Below are 22,315 nucleotides of genomic sequence, written 5' to 3' on the forward strand. Positions count from 1 at the left end.
CACAGAGGCCTGAGGAGAAGTCAATTATTCACTCTATCTAATTCCTTGATTGAGTCTTTCACTAAATCTGGAGCTAAACTGGCAGCTAGCAAGCACCAGCAATCTCCTGTCTCTGTTCCCATAGCACTGGGACCACACCCAGCTTTTACAAAGGTGTGTGTGTGTGTGTGTGTGTGTGTGTGTGTGTAATTAATTCTTTCTGGAGAAAGGTGTATTGTGTAGAATACCAATGGGAGTCAGAGGACACTTGGCAGGAGTCATTCTCGTGTTCCATCCTGTTGGTTCTAGGAATCCACCTTGAATAGTAAGCCTTGGTGGCAAACAAGCCCAGGCATCTCACACTCGTTACTCCATTTTCTATGCAGGAAGATTTTTAAAAATATATTCCAAATGCTGTGGTGTCACATTATTCCAGGCTGTTTCCTCAAATACTGTAGAAAACTTCACAGCAGAAAACTGAATTTTAATATATTATACATTCTCAGTTCTCTCCTACTACACCAATATTAAGGATTAATTTGCATGCTAAAAATGATACCACTAAACTATATTCCCAGCCTTACTCTTTTAATTGAGATAGAGTCTCATTAAGTGGTCATGTCAACTTTGAATTTATTCTATAACCCATATAGGCCTCAAACTTGAGATTCTTCTGCCTCACTCTCCCAAATAGCTAGAATTACAGATCTATGTCACCAGGCACAGTTACTCCTTTCTTTGTTTTTTTCTTTGTAGCATACTTTGCCAAAACATATGTGACTTGGCTTCTATTATCATGGTCCTCTAGTCCTATTCACTATTAGTTTCAAGTTAAAGGCAGAGAACTTGCAAAGCAAAGTTTGTTTTGTTTTGTTTTTGTTTTTAATTATTTATTTAATATATATGAATACACTGTAGCTGTCTTCAGACACACCAGAAGAAGGCATCTGATCTCATTACAGATGCTTTTGTGAGCCACCATGTGGTTGCTGGGACTTGAACTCTGGAAGAGCAGTCCCTGAGTGCTCTTAACCACTTAGCCATCTCTCCAGCCCCCAAGTTGTTTGCTGTTGGTTTTTGTTTGTTTGTTTGTTTGTTTAATAGTATGGTTTGAGTTTTAAAGTACTAAGTTGCCTTTCTCCTTTGTTTGCTCTATCCAGGTATTCTTTTCCCTCTTTTCTTCAGTTTTGATATATACTATGATGTCAGTATTTTCCAGGCTTTCATTGTCCAACCATTTTATACTTCAGACATGATTTTTACTAATAGGTGATTGTTTTAAGTCATAATTTTCAAAGATCTTAAGAGATAGTCACTTCATATTTAGCTGGCAATGTGTTTGGAGAGTGTCTTATATTTTCAAACTATTTGTGGAGATAATTCTCTTTGTCTTCATTGTAGCATGTTGATTTCAACACTTAAACAGGACTTGTTAAGATAAAGGAACTGTAGAATTTCTTTCACATGAATTTTCCAACAGAACAATTCATAAATTTGATAAATATTACGTTCTTGTTCCTTGGCCTGTCATTCATTTTAAGATCTATACTGTACTGTACTGTACTATACTATACTACTGGTAGGGAGTTTCTGTACTTAAGGATTTTTATCTCATAGAGAACAACTTATGTAGATATTAGAACTAAATACATTGCTTTCCTATTCATTTAATGAGATTTTGTGACTCAGTGTTTTATTTCATTTCATGTGCCTGCATTGTCATTCTAAATTAGTCCACTAAAAGGAAGAAATATCTATGGAAGGCATCTTATAAGTCTATACACTAAATATTGGGAAAGTAACTTAAATCATTTCATCAAGTCTCTAATTTGATATGCATAGTTAGAGAGGTTCATGCTTGTAACCCTAGTGCTCTGGAGACTGAGACAGACTGTTGAAAGAGTTCCAAACTATCCAAGGTGCATACTGCATTACATCTTACCTGGGCTATTATATGAGCCTGTCTCATAAAACAGAATCAAAGCAAAACAAAAAGCCACATCTGCCTCATTATTCTTATTTGTAAAATAAAATGTAATACTATCTTCTAGATTTTTATTATGATCATGTAAATTTTACTATGGTCATTACGAATTCCAAAGGTAGACAATACAGTGTAATAAATGTGCCTTTTCTTATGCTGACAGATAGTAGACTTGAGTCATTTTTGTTTTGTCTGTTTTGTGATATGATCTCATGTAACCCAGGCTTTGCCTGAACTTGCTATGTAGTAGATAAGGATTACCTTTGAAGCTCTGATGCTCCTGCCTTCACTGTGTGAGTGATCTAGTTCAGTTGGTAGAACTAGTATACGCGAGGCACCTGAGGCTTCAAGTTTGCTTGAGCAGAGCATCATGGCAGAAGCATGAGGTGGAGGGTACTCTTTGATTCTTGGCAGATATTAAATGAATAGAAGCTTTATTTTCATATTCATATTATTATATATCTATACCTAATATACTGTTTTATGTGTGTTAAGGAAGGCAGGAGAGATGGCTCAGTAGTTAAGAGGATGGCTGTTTTTCCAAAGGACCAGGGTTCAATTCACAGCATCCATATGACAACTTACAACTGCCTGTAACTCCAGTTCCAAGGGATCTGACACCTTCTCACAGACACATATATAGGCGAAACACCAATGCACATAAAATAAAAAAAAAATAAATTATTTTTAAAAATACCATACATAGAAAATAAACTCAGAACAGTGTTTAGTGTGTGGCTTTCTAAAACTTTTATCTGATATTTTTATTTTATTAGCATACATTGTACACAACAGTGAATTTAATGATAACATTTTCACACTCACATATAATGTATTTTGATCATATTTACTCTCCCTTTCTCTCTCCTACTTTTCACTGATTTCCTTCTTCCCAAGTAATCCCCCTTTACTTCCATGAGATTTGTTGTTTTTTAAGAGCCAGTGAATTTAGTTAAGGTTGCTTACAGGAGCTTAGGTGAGATTATTTATGGGAGTATGGCAACTTACCAGTAACTACATCAGAAGAAAATGTCTCTCCCTCACACAGCAACCATTAACTGCCTCTAGGTCCTCAGGGAGGGATAGGGCCTTGTGAGGCCCTACCCCCAAGCAACTGTTAACTGCCCCTCCCCCTTCCGTGAGGGAATGTTGACAACTCAATGATGTTTAGGTCTTATGCAGGTAAGCACAGCTGCTCTGAGTTCATGGGTGTGATGGGCTTGTCATGCCCCAGAAGACAGCATTCCATAAGACTCTACCCCTTCCTCCAATTCTTCCATTCTTTCTACTCCCTCTTCTGTGATAGTCTCTGAGCCTTGGTGTTGGGGTAAAGGGTGATAGGGTTATCATATAAGACTAAGCACTCAACAGTTATTTATTCTCAGTACTTTGCAGTAACACTAATCACAATAGAATGAAGCAACTTTGACCAGAGCTGGCAGAACAGCACTAATCTATTGACATAAGTGTAGTTTTTTGTTGTTTGTAAAATGTATATGCTGTGTGTGAGGGTCCCTCTGAAGACCAGAAGAGGCTGTCAAAACCACCTGGAGCTGGAGTTACAGACCTGATGTGGGTGCTGAGAGAACTCTGGTCTGAAAGATCTGGTAGCCCTTTTAACCACTGAGCCATCTCTCCAGTCTCTCAACATAAATATTTACAGGCTATTTTGACCATCTTACATGTCCACTTAGTAAAACAACAATAATTGCTTCCTCTCTAGAGCTTGTGGCCAGCATGGACTTTTGAGTAGATTTTTTGTTGTTTTAAAACAATCCCTGAATTTCTAGACTGCTGGAAACATAGATATGTACAAGCCATACCCAGACATTCATTTGAAACAGCCCATGTTCTTATGAAGTTATTTGATGAACAGAAATAGCTTAAAGTTTTGATTCATTTCTGTTTGTATAGGAGCATCATAATAGGTTCCATGACAGCTACTTTGCACTTATTTGTTTGGTTTGCTGTTAGTTGAGATTAATATGGAAGGGAACAGGAGAGAAACTGAGTACTTGAAAGTCACTTTCAGATCATATAAATACCTTCTTACTAAATCTATATCATAGGAATATATGTCCCCATCTCTAAGGAACTTGGAATTACTCTAAGTGAACCCTTTACAAACCTACATTTCTTAATTATTTGGTGGAGATTCCAATGACTCTAGTCAACGACTAAAAAGCACTAAACATATTTATAAGAGAGGAGGAACTACATAACTAATTATCTTAAATAGTATTTGAGTTTTCCTACAGTTCTTGACATCTTCAATATTCTTGGTTATATACTTTAAAATATTACTCCTGCTTGTTGTTTTAGTTTTCTTTAGAGACCAAGGAATAAGTATCTATAGTTTAGCATAATTACTTCCTTTCAAGATTTCTATTAACATTTTATTAAAAGATCATCATCATGTCCTTAAAAAATAAACTATACAAAGGTAGATCTCTGTTAGAGGCCTGCTTGTTCTATGTATAGAGTTCTGGACCAACCAAGGCTACTTAGTGATAATCCTGTCTCAAAACCAAAGCCATTCATACGGGTGTGGTGACACATGCCTTTAATCCCAGCACTCTGGAGGCAGAGGCAGGAATTAAAGGCTACCCTGGTCTACACTGTAAGTTTCAGAACAGCTAGGACTATATAAAGAGACTGTATTAGAAATAAATGAAAACCTATGCTCATAAAATTATGGTCTTTATTAATTAGGATTGTTTTACTTGAAAATACACCCAAAGTGCCAGTGGTCTACAAGTTCTTCACAGCTAAATGTGATTCTCATTTTTAGGATAAGATCTATAAGTTCTTTTTCCTTTCACAGGATGATAAGCAGGAGGACATGAAAACTATTTTGGAGAGCACAATTCCAAGCCAAGGATTAGGTCACAGTGGCCTTTGATGCTTATAAACTGCCACCATATAGAATAGATTGGGATATTGGAATTGAAGCTAAGAAATTAAAGGACCTTGTTGACTGACAAAGAAAATCCTCTTCAATTTGAAAATATTATGATGTCTTGGTGAAGAGATTTGCATTGTTAGTGGTTTATTTTCTTAGTATTATTTATATATGGTATTCTTCTTAAAAAAAATCTTCCAGAAGTACAAACTTAGAAGTTATTTTTAGTGAATCTCAAATTTAACTGAGCAGCCTTCTACTCATATTAATGTCTTGATCAAATATCACAAGCAAAGTACACATGAAGTAAGAGAAGGCTAGCTGGTAAGTGACTCAGCTCAAATGAAAGAATGTTTGTAACTGGGTGTAGTGGGAATCCCAGTACTGGGCAGGCAGAGATAGTTGGGTCTCTGAGTTCCAGGCCAGCCTGGTGGTCTACAGAGTGAGTTCCAGGACAGCCAGGGCTAGCTATACAGAGAAACCCTCTCTCAAAAATCGAAACCAAACCAAAAAGAAACCAAACAACAATAACAAACTGTATAGAGTGTCTGAGAGAGTTATAGAAAGATTTCATATATAAAGAGATAAATTAATATGTATTAAGTAGGTGAAACAGCAGACAAAATGCAGTACATGTTTTGGGTTTTTTTGTTTTTTTGTTTTTTCTTTTTGTTTTGTTTTTCCTCTTGTTAAAGTACTATCGTTTAAAACTGAAACTGGACTGTTGAATATAAAATTCAGTGTTGTATGGCAAGAAGTAAAAGATGGCAGTGGAAATGTGTATTTCTGATAAGTTAAAAAGAAGGAAAACCAGCAGTGACATGCTTTGTCCATCTTAATGAAAGTGTTGTAATTTAAATTATTTAAAGTAGTAGATACAATAAATATTGTCACAAATTGTGTTAATTTTTTTTTAAACAGATGTGGGTGCTAACTACTAATAGCATCAAAAGTATATTTAAGTTAGGCATGGGAGCTTATGTCTGCAATCCTAGCATTTAGGGGGCTGAGGCAGGAGGACTGCTTATGAATTAAAAACTAATTTAGGCTCTACAGAATGAATTCAAGGTCAACTTGGGTTATAGTGTGAGATTTTTCTCTCACAACAAAATTAAATTATAATAAAAATATTATGCTCAAGATAGTTTTGATTAGCTGTGTTTGTAATAACAGAGCTGCTAATGAATTTGTGCAGAAAGCTGTTCTGGTATGTTACATATAATAAATATTTATATAGTCTCGTTTAATAAACCAGCCATTTTAAGTTTAAATGAAGCCAACCAAAGGAAATAGGTGTATATGTGATTTTTTTCCATTATTGTTGTTTTGCTTTGCTTTAAATAATTTTATTATATTTATTTCTTGTGTATATGCATATATGCACCTTGCTTCATTTGTGGAGATGAGAGGACAACCAGAATCAGTTGTCTGCTTCTACCATGTGGTTCCAGGGGTTGACCTCAGCTCATCAGATTAGGCCAGCGCCTTTACCTACTGAATCATGTCACTGGCCTGTTGTTGTTTTTGTTTGTTTGTTTTTGTTTTTTTTTTTTTTGAGGTGGAGTCTTAAGTAGCCAAGGCTTACCTTAGGCTCTGTATTTAGTTGGAGATGGCTTTGAACTGTTTATGTGCATCTACTTCCTGAGTGCTAGGATGACAAGCATGAACCATTGAATTAAATATATGGCAGCTAAGTGACTTTCTAAATTAATTTAAAAGAATGGTGAAATAAAAACTGTCATAATCAATTTTTCTACTGTTTCCTAATAAAAATCAACTGGAACAGCAGAATTCACATTTACATCCTTAGTATAATTTAAACATGAACCTGGAGGATAGGTAAGAAAACTTTTCATAGAAATAAAGTTATTTAAAGAAAAAAAAAAAAAGCTGGACGTGGTGGCGCACGCCTTTAATCCCAGCACTTGGGAGGCAGAGGCAGGCAGATTTCTGAGTTCGAGGTCAGTCTGGTCTACAGAGTGAGTTCCAGGACAGCCAGGGCTATACAGAGAAACCCTGTCTCGAAAAACCAAAAAAAAAAAAGAAATAAAAGTTATCAACAATTTCATTACTTAGGTAAATGTAGTAAGAGTTTGTACACTAACCATACTAAGACTACTAATCATACAAGCGAGTTCAGTTGGGTGAAGTTTGATAATAAAGTCCTGGTTAAAAGCTGTTTTATCACTCATTCTTGTATCTGGCAAACTTTGTAGAGGAGAACAATGATCTTACTGCTAAAACTATATCTTTTGTCTTTAACTCTTCAAGTGTTTAATTTATATTCTAAAATATTCTGTTCATTGGTATATTTTTGTTCCCCCTTACTCGTAAAATACTATCATTTTTTTCTAGTGTATTTTTTGTCTTTGGTAGAAATCCTTTAAATTGTGTACATGTGTACATGTATGCATGCATGCCACTACACATATGAAGGTCAGAGAACAACTGCAGAAGTCTGTTCTCTCCTTCGACCCTTTGGTAGAATTTTTAATGGATTTTAATAAAATGTCAGGATTTTATAAATCACCTTAGGGACTTAAATCCCCCCTCGACCCACAGTTCACATGAATAGTTAAGAAAAATACTTTCTTAATCTAATTGTAATTAGAAAATTTAAGTTATTGGGTACCAAACTAAAAATTAGTTTTATTATCTTTAAAGATTCATGTTGGGCATGCAAGGTTTAAACTTGCCCATGATAGGTCATGCTATCTAGTGTAACTGAAATGAATTTGTACATTAGAGGAACTGAAGTCAGTAGTGTAAGTATCCAAATGAGTTAAGTACTAAATCCTTACAGTTTATCATATCATTAGTACTAAGTTCTTAAAGTAAATGTTTCATTAGTTGATTGATTTATTTTCTGTTTCTTTAATAGGAACATGAATCTGAAGGTGGAAGAACACCTTTGATGAAAGCTGCAAGAGCGGGTCATTTGTGCACTGTTCAGTTTCTTATTAGCAAAGGTAAAGCAAGTTCAGAAAGTGGTTGTTTCCAAAAGCCTTCCATTTCTGAGAAAACCACTTAGCGGTTAAAAATAATCAGACTTTTGTCAGTGTATTTTATGTAGTAAACAACAGTTTGTGAGATAATTACTGGAGAATTTCTATTAGTCTTGAGAGTCTTTTCATCAAATTGTATATGATTGTTCCTGAAAACTAGAGAGGGTAAAAGTAGATGACCACTGTTCTCCAGTAAATAGTCAACACATTCAAGGCAGTTTTGCTGCAGACACAGGTGAGAGATGCTATCCTTTTGTCATACAGTTGAATTAACATATACAAAGTTCTTTTTAAAAATGTGTCCCGAGGCCTGTGCATAGGTATGATGTTGCATCCCTACTCCAGCATACAGAAGCAGAAGTGAGTAGATGGATGTCTGTGGGTTTTAGGCTGGCCTAGTCTGGATGGTCTGTAAGTTCCAGGCCAGCCAGAGCTACACAGTGAGATCCTATATCAAATAAGTAAATATTCCTTGAAACAGTATGGTTGCATGCACAAGGCCTATATAGTGACATTACCAATAGGCATCCCAACATGGATGGTGACTCTTACAAGGCCCAACCCCTTAAGATTAAGAGCTACAGGTAGTTAATGGCTGCTGGGGTTAGGGGTGATTAATGAAGCAGATAGATGACTTCTGGAGTTCTCTTATGCTTGTATAATTAAATAGAATACCTAGTCATACCCACAACAATCTGCCAAGAATTACCAAAAGTAGGAATACATTGAGTACTGCCTTTCTATGTTGTAGAAGTTGCTAAATAATTGCATTGTCTGAATTTATTGTTAAACAGCTTAAAAAATAGTCTCATGTTGTAATAGAAGATCATTATATTGTCTTATCTTTCTTAAAAGATTGTTTTTATACAATTTGCCATTATGCTTAGTTGAAGATTAATTAAAATACAATAGTACTTTGTTTTTGGCTTTGTTTTTGTTTTACATGATACCATTTGGAGTCAGAGTTAAGAGCTACCGTGTGGGCATATCTGAAAAGGGAGCACTTGATGGGACTTTTGGTTTGTGGATAATGTTCTATTTCTTGATCTGATTCTAGTGACACAGGTGTGTTCACTTTGTGAAAATGTCAAGTTATACACTTATGATTTACACTGTTTTATATCTGTATTCTAGTTGGAGAAAATCTTTAAACGATATTATAAATTGGCTTGATTTTTACCTTTGTTAAGATTACTGTTTTTCTTTAAAGGTGCCAATGTGAATAGGGCTACAGCCAATAATGATCACACAGTAGTGTCACTGGCATGTGCAGGAGGCCATTTGGCAGTGGTTGAACTGCTCCTGGCTCATGGAGCTGACCCTACTCATCGACTCAAGGTATTCTACTATTTTTGTTTCATTTTTGCTTTTTTGAAGCAGTGTTTATCTAATTCTGGCTGTCTCTGGAGCTCACTATGTAGGCCAGGCTGATCTCAAACTCCCAGAGATCCTCCTGCCTCTGCCTCAACAGGTGCTGTTATTGAAAGCACACACAACCACACCCAGCTTAAAGTATTCTACTTAACATAGTGTATAAGTAATACCAGCTGAGTATGGTGACATATGCCGATAATACTGTCCGTAGGTATGCCAAAGCAGTACTTACGCTAGTTCAAAGCCAGCATGGGGTGCATATTGAGACTGATTCAAGAAAAAATAAACCAGCAAACAAAACCCACTGAATATTAAGATATATTGTTATTATTAAAGGTTTGCTTGATCTTTTAGTGCTTAATATTTGCTACTATTAATGAGATTTGAGCTGCCTGTGGTGGCATAGCCAAAGCAGCAGGATTATCTTGAATCCAAACTAAGTTTTGGGCTAAATAGCAGAACCGTGTTTCAAAACCTGAAAGTAAAATTAATACATTTGATTTTATATGACTTACTAAGTAATTTTATCAGGATCTAAGAGTAAGTTTATAAAGAATTAACTATGCTCAATTCTTTCTTAGGATGGATCAACAATGCTTATTGAAGCTGCAAAAGGTGGCCATACTAATGTTGTTTCTTATCTGTTGGATTATCCAAATAATGTTCTGTCAGTTCCCACCACCGATGTATCTCAACTTACCTCTCCGTCACAAGATGAATCTCAGGTAGAATAAAATAGACTATTTCTTGGTATAAGTATTCTTTGAAAGTTTTTGTTTAATGAAAGCAATAGTTCTTTTCTATTAAGTTATCCTGAAAGTTCATAGTCTACTCCAATTCAATAAATATGTTGGAATTTTATTTTCTCTTTTACTCAAATAAGATTTGAACAAGAGTAAATTGGCCAGTATATAGTGAGTATGTGATTTAAATTTCTTACTATAATTGGGGCTGTAAGACTTTCACTTGAGCTAGAGATAATAATTTTATTTAACCTAAATCATCAAACACATAGATTGTCTTCAGTCTTTTTTTATTTAGTATTCCCAGAAATTATTTCTTAGTGAAGGCTTAAGAAAAAAATTTAAGCCCTAATAAATAAAGTGAGGGAGAAGGAGATATGGTTCAGCAGTCAAATACACTTGTTACTCTTGGAGAGGACCTAGTTTTTGTTCCCAGCACCTACAAGGTGGTTCACAATCATCTGTAATTACAATTCCAGGGGATCCTATGCCTTCTTTTGACTTCCAAGAGCACTAGGCTCACATGGCTGACATACATACATTCAGGCAAAAACTTATATACATAAAATAAATCTAAAAAAGAAAGAAGTGAATGTTACATTATATGAAGAAAACATAAAGCAATATATGTGTTTTATTTATGGAACTTTATTTTCTTCTGTGATCTGAGATGACTTTTTTCTGAGTTGATGTTTTAGGTTCCACGAGTACCCATACACACACTTGCCATGGTTGTGCCTCCCCAGGAACCTGACAGAACTTCCCAGGAGACGTCTACTGCCCTTTTAGGAGTACAAAAAGGTTAGTTGTTGAATTATTTTCCTTAAAACTGATACTTTTTCAACTAGTTAATAAATTTTACTTTAATGGTACAGAGATATTTAATGTACCTGTGTCTAATTGACATACATACCTTTGACAAATGTCAGTACTATTAGAGATGTTTAAAATAGGAAAGTCCTAAATATTAGAAAAATGCCTTTCTGTTAGCCTGTTAACATACTGCTTAAAGTAGTTTTTCATTAGTCAAAAATAAAATTACTTCAGGAATATAAACTAAGCTTTTTATTATACTAAAGCAAAAAGTTTGGCCAAGCCTTTTTTTCCTACCTGGTAGCTCATGTTTTGTTTTTCAAGACAGGCTCTTTCTATATACCTGTCTATGGCATGGGACTCAGTAGGTACACCATGCTGGGCCCGATCTTGTGCCAATCTTTCTGCCTCTGCCTTAGTGATATAAGTATGAGCATGTGCTATAACACCCAACTTCTGTTTAACAATATTTTAGCCAAACTGTAGTGTAATAATAAAAGTATGTGTTGATTACCTAGTAAATCTTTTTGTTTGTTTGTTTGTTTTGTTTTGTTTTGTTTTTTGTTTTTCAAGACAGGGTTTCTCTGTATAGCCCTGGCTGTCCTGGAACTCACTTTGTAGACCCGGCTGGCCTTGAACTCAGAAATCCGCCTGCCTCTGCCCACCCCCCCCCCCACCCCCCCCACCCCCAATGCTGGGATTAAAGGCATGCTCCACCACAACCAGCGTAAATCTTTATAGCATCGATTTAATTAATGAGAAAGTGGTTGAAGAATTGTATTCAGTTTATGTAATGCTGGCATATAGTGGGTGAGCTTAAGAAATAATTATCACTATGAACTTGGATGATTAATTATCAAAATGTATATGGATAAAATCCAGATAACTTTGTTAATGAATTAAATTCATTTTGTTAGTGAATTAACCCAACCTGACCTGACTGTCTATGAAGCCCAGGCTACCCTCACTCAGTCATGCTAATGGCAATTCTCTTGCCTCAGATTCCTGAGTACTAGGATTATAGGCCTGAACCCCAAATTAAGCGGAGTATATACTGTTTAAAGGACTCAAGCTTTTTAGCTCTGGTTTAGTTTGTCTATCTTTTCATTTGTAGATATAATGTGTCTTCTCTTGATAATTATATGTTGTAATATCTGAGTTTGCTGAAGTAATTTCTAGGATATTATAAACTACATAAGAGTTGGAACTATTGGATAGTACTGAAACACTTATGTAGTATACACCACGCCCTGCTTTTTATGACCAATAGCATCTGTCCAAAAAGCTTAATATAAAAATTTTATGAATATATCTTATTTAGTGTATTGTAAATAAAAAACTATTGAAAACTAAATAAGTATATGTTAATGTAGCCACCATGCCTGGCTTCCTGCTATTTTTAATCTTAGCAAATAAAAACACACATTTTTAACATCTGAGCAGTGCAACCAGCTAACACCCTTTTCTAAAATATTTTAGAGTACCTCTGTTTTTGTTTTTTTTCAGATTAAAAAAAATCATTACTGTGTTCATATGTTTACAATGATATGTGTGTGAGAATACATGTACCACAGTACATATCTGGAAGTCAGAGTACAACTTTATGGAAAGGGTTCTCTTCTTCCAAGTTTACTTCTAGGAACTTGGGTTCCTAGAAGGAACCCAACTCAGGTCACCAGGCTTGTAGCAGCAGCCTTTGCCTTCTGGGCTACTTTACTGATTCTGGTTTTCTGGTTTGTTTGAGATGGGATCTCATTGCAAGACAACTCCATTATCTTCCTGTCTGTGCTTCCCAAGTACTGGGATTGCAGTCTCATACCCTGCACCTGATCTGTTTTTTTTTTTTTTTTTTTTTTTTTTTTAAAGATTTATTTATTATATGTAAGTACACTATAGCTGTCTTCAGACACTCCAGAAGAGGGCGCCAGATCTCGTTGCGGATGGTTGTGAGCCACCATGTGGTTGCTGGGATTTGAACTCTGGACCTTTGGAAGAGCAGTCGGGTGCTCTTACCCACTGAGCCATCTCACCAGCCCCCTGATCTGTTTTTATATTTGAATGGCTAAGCCCATATAGAAGACTAAGAATTTGGACTTCAGAAATTTAATAGTTAACAGGAAATTGCTTTTAAAATTTTACTTAAGGGGCTGGAGAGATGGCTTAGCAGAGATCCTGGTTTCAATTCCCAGTACCCACGTAGCAGTTCACAACCATTTGTAACTCTAACATCTGATACCCTCACACAGATGTCCATGCAGACAAAGCACCAGTGCACATAAAACAAATAATTACTTTTTAAAATTCACACAAAACCTCAAAATAACAAAAAATTATCTAGATAAATGTTCAGTGAGGAATTAGAACATTTTAAATACTGAGCTAATATGTAAGCAACAGAAGAACTTGGGATTGCTTTATGTTGATATTTTGCTTAGGAACTGTTTTATACTAGGGATCCACTTATTTCCTCTTCTCTAATTTACTATTTCACTAAATGGTATAAAAAATAACCTTCTAAAGACACTTTTTACTAAATTATTATGAAAGGAAAATAGTTAACATTTGTATCTAAATACTTGGTTGGGCCATTTCCTCTTAACTACCTAACAATTATAAAAGATCAAATTGTGATAATTTATTGGATTAAGCTGTCAGGTTAGTTAAAAGAAAAAATCAGATTCTTCATAGAGTGAATGTCCCTGTAAATTCTGTTTTGTTTTGTTTTTTAAGTCACCTGAGGCCTGTGAAGTAGCTTTGTGGTTGAGGTTGCTACTTTTCCAGACAGAGAATTGGAGTTTGATTCCCAAGACCTATGTTAGGCAGCTCACAACTACTCTTATAACTACAGTTCCAAGAAATCTGGTACCCTTTTTGACATGCATGGGCACACATACACATAAATAAAAATATAATCTTTCAAAATGAAAAACTCACTTGGAATGGGTGTAGTAATGCAAGTCTTTATTCCATCTCTTGGGAGGTAGAGACAGGCAGATCTCTTTGAGTTTGAGGCCAGCCTGGTCTACATAGCAGGATCCAGCCTAACCAGGACTACATAACAAAAGGATAAGAATATTCATTTTAGCCTGGCAGTGGTGGTACACGCCTTTAATCTCAGCACTTGGGAGGCAGAGACAGGTGGATTTCTGAGTTCGAGGCCAGCTTGGTCTACAAAGTGAGTTCCAGGACAGCCAGGGCTATACAGAGAAACCCTGTCTTGAAAAAAAAAAAACAAAAAACAAAATAACAAAAACAAAAAAGAATATTCATTTTAGATATAAAATTCATCTTAAAACAAAGATGTATTAAGTTTTTTAAAATTACATCATATTTATCTTGTGTATATGTGTGTAGTTATATACGTGATATGTGGGGGAAGGTTGGAGATCATGTGGCTGGGTAGAAAGCCCTGGATTCAATTGCTAACATTGCAAGTTTGAATTTTATCTTTCCTTTTTTTCTTTATGGTACGGAGTATTGAATTCAGGACCTCACACATAGTAGGCGAACACTTGACAACTGAAGTGTATAGCATATCTTTTGTATAGCTCAGATCTTTTTCAGAAGTACTTTCTTTTCTGAGAACTTTATAGTACTTCATTGCCTCTTCGTTCTGACTTGTCACTTCCTTCTCCTTCAGACTTGAAATGTTGGGTTGAATTAATCGCCCAGTTCCTAGTAGTTTGTCTTTATGACTCTTCTGTTTTATTTTCTTGTATTATTTTTACCTTCCATTATTCTCCTAGTGTGTCTGAAGTCGATATTCTTTGCCTTATAAGGTCTTATAAAACTCTCACTACTGTTCTTTGTGTGTGTGCATGAGTGCATTTAAGGAGGCAAGAGGTTGATGTCAGATTTATTCCTGTATCATTTTTGAGATAGGATCAGTCACTGAACTCAGAGCTCACCAGTTTGACTAGTCTAGCTGCCCAGCAGCCTCAATGATCCTCCTGTCTCCCTCCCCACTGATGAGATTACTGGCCTAGGCCTTCTTGCACAGCTTTTTATGTGGGTGTTGAGGAACCAGATTCAGGCCTTCATTACTGTCCAAATCATCTTCCTAGCCCTATTGTGTGTGTGTGTCCGGGGCGGGGGGGGTGTTTGCACGCATGCATGCATGCACAGGTGCACGTGCATGCCAGCCAGGGTTGCACAGTGAGACCCTGTCTTTAAAACAGTAGTTTTAAAAGTTGTATTTCAGTGTGATGGTGTTTAGAAAGTTCCAAACAAGAAAAATAGGTGACATCTCGCCTCCAGTACTGTTTGTTAGAGTCAGTGTTATGAACGCTCATATTTTTATGGGAAGTATTAAACTATATAGGAAAACCTGTGTATGTTGTAGTTAAAATGGAATGTTCTGTAAACTTTACTAATATCACTACTAAGTTTTAATCATGTAGTCATGCTTATGTAAGTTTATGCATGCCCAAACCTAATAATGTGCTTTTACATATAATTGCTTTCAGTAAGAAGAGATAGGTTAGATGAATCTTTTACCGTGGTAACACAGATGATCTATCTTTGGATATTTTGGTTAAGAGATTTCCATGATAAAACTGTAGATTCATTAATATTTTCCTTTGATCGTATTTTTTTATTGCAAATTATACTAATTAATCGATATAGACTTGAAAATAATAGGTTTAAGTTCATCTCAGTAGAGAGCTAAATATTTAGCAGATGCCTACCTCATTCACGTTATTCATAAAAATAAATAATCAGTGATAGGGGAATGTAGCTCAGTGGTAAAACATTTACCATGCACAAGACCCTGCATTCCCTCTCCAACACTGCAACAAAAGGAAAAGCTCTGGGGATATAACTCATTCAGTGACAGGATGCTCACCTGTCATGCACAAAACCCCCAGTTAATCTCCAGCAACAAAACAACAATAAAGGTGATTTTAAACTGCTATAGACCACAATTTCTAGTCTATACTTTATTCAGTTTTTTTACTAGGAAGGGGGAAAAGCTTAGAGGGAACAAAAAATGTAAGATAGATGCCAAACCAAGAGAGATGGTGACTACTCTAAATGGTACTCGACAAGTCAACTGCACGATATCCATGTACAGATTCTTCTGTCTGTGTGTGTGTGCGCGTGTGTGTGTGTGTATGCCACTGTCAGATATATATTTATGTATATGTATATATATGATATATATTTTACTTATATATATAATGTATATCAGGAAAATATACATCTGACAGTGGGAAATGTTTGAAGGACTTGGAAATCTTATTTTCTGGCATATTTTAGTACTTATTTCATATTAAAATTTTATTGTCGATGAGCACTTGTCAACATTTCTACCCACTAACTTGTATTTCTATAGCTTTAGGTGACATCCTGATTTTGAAAACCCTTGGTTTATTGAGATATAAATTGTGTTAATGCTTTGATGTACCCCCATCTAGACAGTTTTAAGTGTCTAACTTTGGATAGTTCAACTATTGACTATTTGAAGAAAAAAAACCTTTTTATGCATTGCATTTTACATTTTTATGATTTTATTTTTTAATGTATGTGTACACGTGCACATGCATACTTCATTACCTGTGTGGTAATCAAAGGACAATTTGAGGAAGTTGATTCTCTTTTTCCAACACTTAGGCCCCAAGATTTAACTCAGTTGTCAGATGTGTATCAGTGTCATTTTACTGACCCATTGTTATACATTAAAAAGAAATTAATTTAATGTGTATTCATGTGCACTGAGTATATTTATGTGTACCATGTGTGTGCAGTGCCCATGAACACCAGAAGAGTTGTTGAATCCCTGGAACCAGAGTTATAGACAGTTGTGAGGTGCCCAAAATGGGTGCTGGGAACCGAACCCAGGTCCTCTGAGCAGCCACATCCTACCCTTTTAATGCTCTATATGTACCTCTCTGTTCTATGAAATGTCACTGGTAGTTCCTTCCATGTACTATTTCTAATATGGTTGAGTGTGTCATTAGTATATCTTCTTTCATTGTGGATGATCATCTGAGCAGCCTTAATCCTCGTATAAGAGCAGCTACATTAGGAAAGTTTCAAGCAGAATTCAATCATTGCTAAGCCCTTATACTTGCTCTGCTTATGTCATTGTATTTATTCATGAAGCTGAAATTTTTACTTGTGTTGTGCTAAGGATTTTTATATTGCTCTTTGTGACAGTTTTACCTTCTTTTTCTTTCCTGCTAATTGTTAAAAATGTTTGGCTTCTGTAAAGTCTTATGAAAGTAATAATCAAATCATCTCTCAAATTTAATGGCTTTTGCTCTGAAAAAAATAGTCTTTTCCCACCACTTTGCTCAAGTAGGAATATGAAATTAAATATGACATGCTTTTCAGATTTTGCATTAGGGAGTAAGTAGGCCTCTGAAAGTAATTGCATTGTGGTACTGAAACTGGTCTTCTGCCCTTGCTAAAAACAGTATCCAGGGGAAAGCTTGGATTGTTTTCATAGTTAAAATATATATGTATATGTTTAAACTTCCTAAAGTTTTTAATTTAATTTTTTAGAGACATGGTCTTAATTGTTTTGGCCTTGAATTCCTCTTTCTTCAGTTTGCTAAGGAACTAGTGTTGTAGGTTTGTGCCACCAGGTCTGGCCTGTAGTTCTAAGATCTCTGATTTATTTCCTTTTAGTGTGTAAGTCTTTTAAGCTTGAGAATGATTTAAACTTGAAGATAATTTTTATTATTTTAAATTTTAAATTTTATTATTTTAATTTTAAATTTCTTATGTTGAGGCTGGCAAATGGCTCAGAGGGAAGAGTCACTGTCTCCTAGCCTGATGACTTATATTTGATCCCTCGGTCCTACTTGGTAAAAGGAAGAAAACTGACTTCTGCAAGTTGTCCTCTGACTTCACAATATTATGTGACACGAGAGCTCACACACATCCTTTCTCTCTTCTCCCACTTCCTAAACAAAGAAAGAAACAAACAAACAGTTAGAAAAAAATCCTTGTAACTCCAGCACTCAAGATAGTGGAGCCCTGGGATTGTGAGTTTAAGGCCAGCCAACTGAGACTCAATCTCACACAAAACAAACAAACATCTTAAAATGATGATCTATGTTTTATATATGCTAACTACATTTTAGAAAAATAATCAGCTGTTTTACCCAGGTTTGTTTTGTTTTGAGTTTGAATAGCTTTATTGGGGACTAGAGAGATGGCTGTATGGTATAGAGTAATTGTTGGGTACCAGGTTCAACTCCAGTACCCATATAGCTGCTCACAAGCTCTGATAACTCTAGTTCTAGTGGATTAGACACCCTCATCTGGCCTGTATGGGTTTCAGGCATGCATAGACATACTTATAGGCAAAACATCCATATACATAAAATAAGTAAGTAAAAATCTTAGAAAGTCCTTTAAACTGTCAAGTTCACTCATTTTAAAATATTCAGTACAGTGTGTTTTGGTAAGCTGACCAATTTCTGTGATAGTTGCCACCATGGAGTTTCCTGGGGTCCTAATTATTGTTACTCTTTAGACATTGAAACAGTCTTACTGGGTAGCACAGGCTGGTCTCAGAGTCAGCCTCCTGGTTGCTAGGATTTCAGGCATCCACTGCTGCATACAGTTCCTACTTAGTTTTAATAGTTTTACTACTCAAAAGAGCTGTTTGCATTTGAACCTTATTCTCATTGCCTTGCCCAAGGCCTCTACTTCTTCCTTTTCTATCTATTTGCCTTTCTCTGTAAACTTTATATTAAGTGACATTTTGCAATATATAATTTGTATGTAGATCCTTTCATTTAGCAGGGTTTTGAAGTTCATCTACATTGTTAGATTCATTAGTAATTTCTTTCCCCTCCACTACAAGTAGTCCTAGTTCTTCCTGAATAAGATTCAGTCTTGAATTTATACAAAAATTTTTATTTATCCCCTTTGGTTAGGACTGTTAACACTTTTCAGCAGCTTTATTATAAGAGAAGAATGAATATACTTAATGACTTTAAATGTTTCCTTTCTAAAATAGGTTATCATTATAAGTATTTCTATATGGAATACCCCTGTTAATAACACTCATTGTTTCTCTCCTGGGTGGATGTTATTTGTAAGGTTTATTTAAAATTAGTTTAAATTATCCTTGTGGTATAAGTTTAATACAGTGTTTGGTTACAAAGATACTAGAATTTTTGTTTTGTTTTGTTTTTGTTTTTTTTTTTTGAGATAGGACTAGGATTTTGTTTTGTTTTGTTTTTTCGAGACAGGGTTTCTCTGTATAGTCCTGCCTGTCCTGAAACTCACTCTGTAGACCAGGCTGGGCTTGAACTCAGAAATCCGCCTGCCCCTGCCTCCCGAGTGCTGGGATTAAAGGCGTGTGCCACCACACCCGACAGGACTAGGATTTTTAATAGAGAATTTGATAAAGATATATCTTTGTTTTATTGAAAACAAGGTTCCAGGTAGCTTACTCTAGCGTCAAACTCAGCTATATAAATGAGTATAATCCTTAATCCCTGATTCTTTGAGTGCTGACTTTTCACGCATATGGGCTACATACCTAGCTAAAGAAGACAATACCTTAAGTAACTGATTTAACATTGTATTTTAATGTAAGAATATAGCTGTTTTGCCAACTTAAAAAAATATTTGCCCCATTTTGTTCTCTTGGAGTAAACTTGTATAATCATTCCTAAAAGAATTGTTCTGAAAGAGCAATTAAAGTAATATTAATATTTTGAATGCCATTTTGATTCTGGTTTATATTTAATACTTTTTTTCTTTTCTTTTGCTTGTTGTTTTCTTGAATCAAGATACTCAGAATGTGATCCTGGAAAACTTACAGAATTTTACATTTTATAAATTTAAAGTTTTTTTAAAGATTTATTTATGTTATGTATATGAGTACACTGTAGCTGTACAGATGGCTGTGAGCCTTCATGTGGTTGTTGGGAATTGAATTTTTAGGACCTCTGCTCACTCCAGTCAGCCCTGCCCACTCAGGCCAACTCCACTCGTTCAGTCCCTGCTCGCTCCAGCCCAAAGATTTATTTATTATTATAAATAAGTACACTGTAGCTGTCTTCAGACACACCAGAAGAGAGTGTCAGATCACATTGCAGATGGTTGTGAGCCACCATGTGGTTGCTAGGATTTGAACTCAGGACCTTTGGAAGAGCAGTCAGTGCTCTTACCTGCTGAGCCATCTCACCAGCCCAAAGTTATATTATAATATACATTTTATAGAATTGACTCTGTAGACCAAGCTGTCCTGGAACTCAGATCTCTCTGCCTGCCTCTGCCTCTGAGTGCTGTGATCAAAGATATGTACTAGCATACTCAACTAGATTTAAAAAGTTCAATGATCAGCAAAATTCTGTTTTTTTTTTTTTAAAGATTTATTTATTTATTATATGTGAGTACACTGTAGCTGTGTTCAGACACTCCAGAAGAGGGAGTCAGATCTCATTACAGATGGGCAATAGTACAGGTTTAATGTGTTTCCCACTTGTGTGACTTTGGAATCATTCTATAGCATTACTTATAATTGGGGAAAGAAGTCTGGGAGAGGGGAGGGATAGGGTTTTGTGTGTGTGTGTGTGTGTGTTTGTTTTGGGGAATCTTTGGGGATTTGGGGTTTTTGTGTGTTTTATTTCCTTCTTTCTCTCTGTCTCTCTGTATCTCTCTGTATCTTTCTCTCTCTCTTCTCTCTCTCTCTCTCTTAGCATGGCACATTTTCAAACATTTTTCATGTGCTTAGGTGCATCCAAGCAGAAGTCCAGTTCTCTGCAGGTAGCAGATCAGGACCTACTGCCACCTTTTCACCCATACCAGCCTTTGGAGTGCATAGTAGAAGAGACTGAAGGCAAGCTGAATGAACTGGGGCAAAGAATTAGTGCTATTGAAAAAGCACAGCTTAAGTCATTGGAGTTAATTCAAGGTGAGCCTCTAAACAAGGATAAGATAGAAGAACTTAAAAAGAACAGAGAAGAACAAGTCCAGAAGAAGAAGAAAATACTGAAAGAACTACAGAAGGTGGAAAGGCAGTTACAGATGAAAACACAGCAGCAGTTTACCAAAGAATACTTGGAAACAAAAGGTCAGAGAGACACAGAGTCTCCACACCAGCAATGTTCTAATAGAGGAGTCTTCATGGCAGGGGAAGAAGATGGCAGTCTCCCACAGGATCACTCTTCAGAATCACCCCAGCTTGATACAGTCTTATTTAAAGATCATGATATTGATGATAAGCAACAGTCTCCACCATCGGCAGAACAAATTGACTTTGTCCCAGTCCAGCCTCTATCATCTCCACAATGTAACTTTTTCAGTGACTTAGGTTCTAATGGGACAAATTCTCTTGTGCTTCAGAAAGTATCAGGTAACCAGCAGATTGTAGGACAGCCTCAGATTGCGATTGCTGGACATGAGCAGGGGCTATTAGTTCAAGAGCCAGATGGACTTATGGTTGCAACTCCAGCCCAGACGCTTACCGACACTCTTGATGACCTGATAGCAGGTGGGTTAAGAAATATATCTAAAATACTTCTCTTTAATCTGTGTGTTCAACTTCTTTAATGCCCCTTCAAAAACACAAGACTTTGTACTTCTCTATCTTAATTTGTAAAATTACTCTGATTCCTTAGGAATTTCGGGAGTGAATTTAAGTAAGCCCAGTAGCACTAGCACATGATGGGTGTTTCCCTTTTGTATTTAAAAAACAAAACAAAACAAAACACATTACAAAGACAAAGAAATAAAAGTTATAATCCTTTGGAAATTTGATATCAAAGCCATTCTGTTACTTCCTTGGTAGGAGTACTCAGTAGAGTCTCTTGTTAGGGCTTAGAAGTATACAGGTAAGGCAACCTGTTTAATTTTCTTGCCAATGAATTTCATGCTTGGACATTAGAACTTAAAAGTGGCACTGCTTTTTGTTATTAGACCAATTTAATCATCTCTAAATGGGAAAAGCTGAGCATTATGTGGTATAGAGTTTATATTCAGAAGATTAAAGTACATTTAAACTATTGTACTTGATGTTTGGAGATTGGAATTTTTGTTAACTCTTGATGAACAAGCATACAGACACACTTAAAAGTGTGCATGCATACATGGCACATTTGTGCACATACACATAAAAAGAAAAAGGACTAATAATCTTAAAGTTTATGTTTCTGTTTATTGTTGTGTGGGAAATTACAACTAGTTATGAAATGAGGTGCACAAGTTTACTTTCCCTTTCATTGTCCTTGCAGCAGTGGGAAAACAGTGCAATTAATCATTTACCTTCCTAAAGATGGCTGGTGAGTGTATCACCTCCATGAGAGCCCAGTCAGAATTGCAGCCAGAATGGCTGTTGACAGTGGATGAAGACCAAGAACTAAGATGTAGCTGGAGTGATATTCAAAGGCAGGCCAGTCCTCTGTCTCTTGATTGCAACATTTTTTTCCTTATTGTTGTCTGTTTCCTCTTGTCATATTCTCCTCCCCTTCCCACCCCAATTATACTATCCCAGTTTCCTTTCTTCTTTTGTGAGCCTTTAGTCTTCCTGATCTTTACTAAATCTTTT

General features: G+C 35.9%; 1 protein-coding gene across 2 annotated transcripts in view; it reads left to right on the forward strand.

Moving 5' to 3' along the window:
- Ankhd1 (ankyrin repeat and KH domain containing 1) overlaps positions 1-22,315 on the forward strand; it is a 98,888-nt gene that overhangs the window by 44,223 nt on the left and 32,350 nt on the right. For both annotated transcript variants that reach the window (XM_021151054.2, XM_021151055.3), the window contains exons 11-15: positions 7,747-7,834; positions 9,081-9,208; positions 9,826-9,969; positions 10,686-10,788; positions 20,504-21,262. In XM_021151054.2, the coding sequence (XP_021006713.1) occupies positions 7,747-7,834; positions 9,081-9,208; positions 9,826-9,969; positions 10,686-10,788; positions 20,504-21,262 (1,222 nt within the window). The remainder of the gene's footprint in view (positions 1-7,746; positions 7,835-9,080; positions 9,209-9,825; positions 9,970-10,685; positions 10,789-20,503; positions 21,263-22,315) is intronic.

This window comes from Mus caroli, unplaced genomic scaffold, assembly GCF_978045245.1.
Source record: "Mus caroli unplaced genomic scaffold, Mus_caroli_1 scaffold_19, whole genome shotgun sequence".
Classification (NCBI taxonomy): domain Eukaryota; kingdom Metazoa; phylum Chordata; class Mammalia; order Rodentia; family Muridae; genus Mus; species Mus caroli.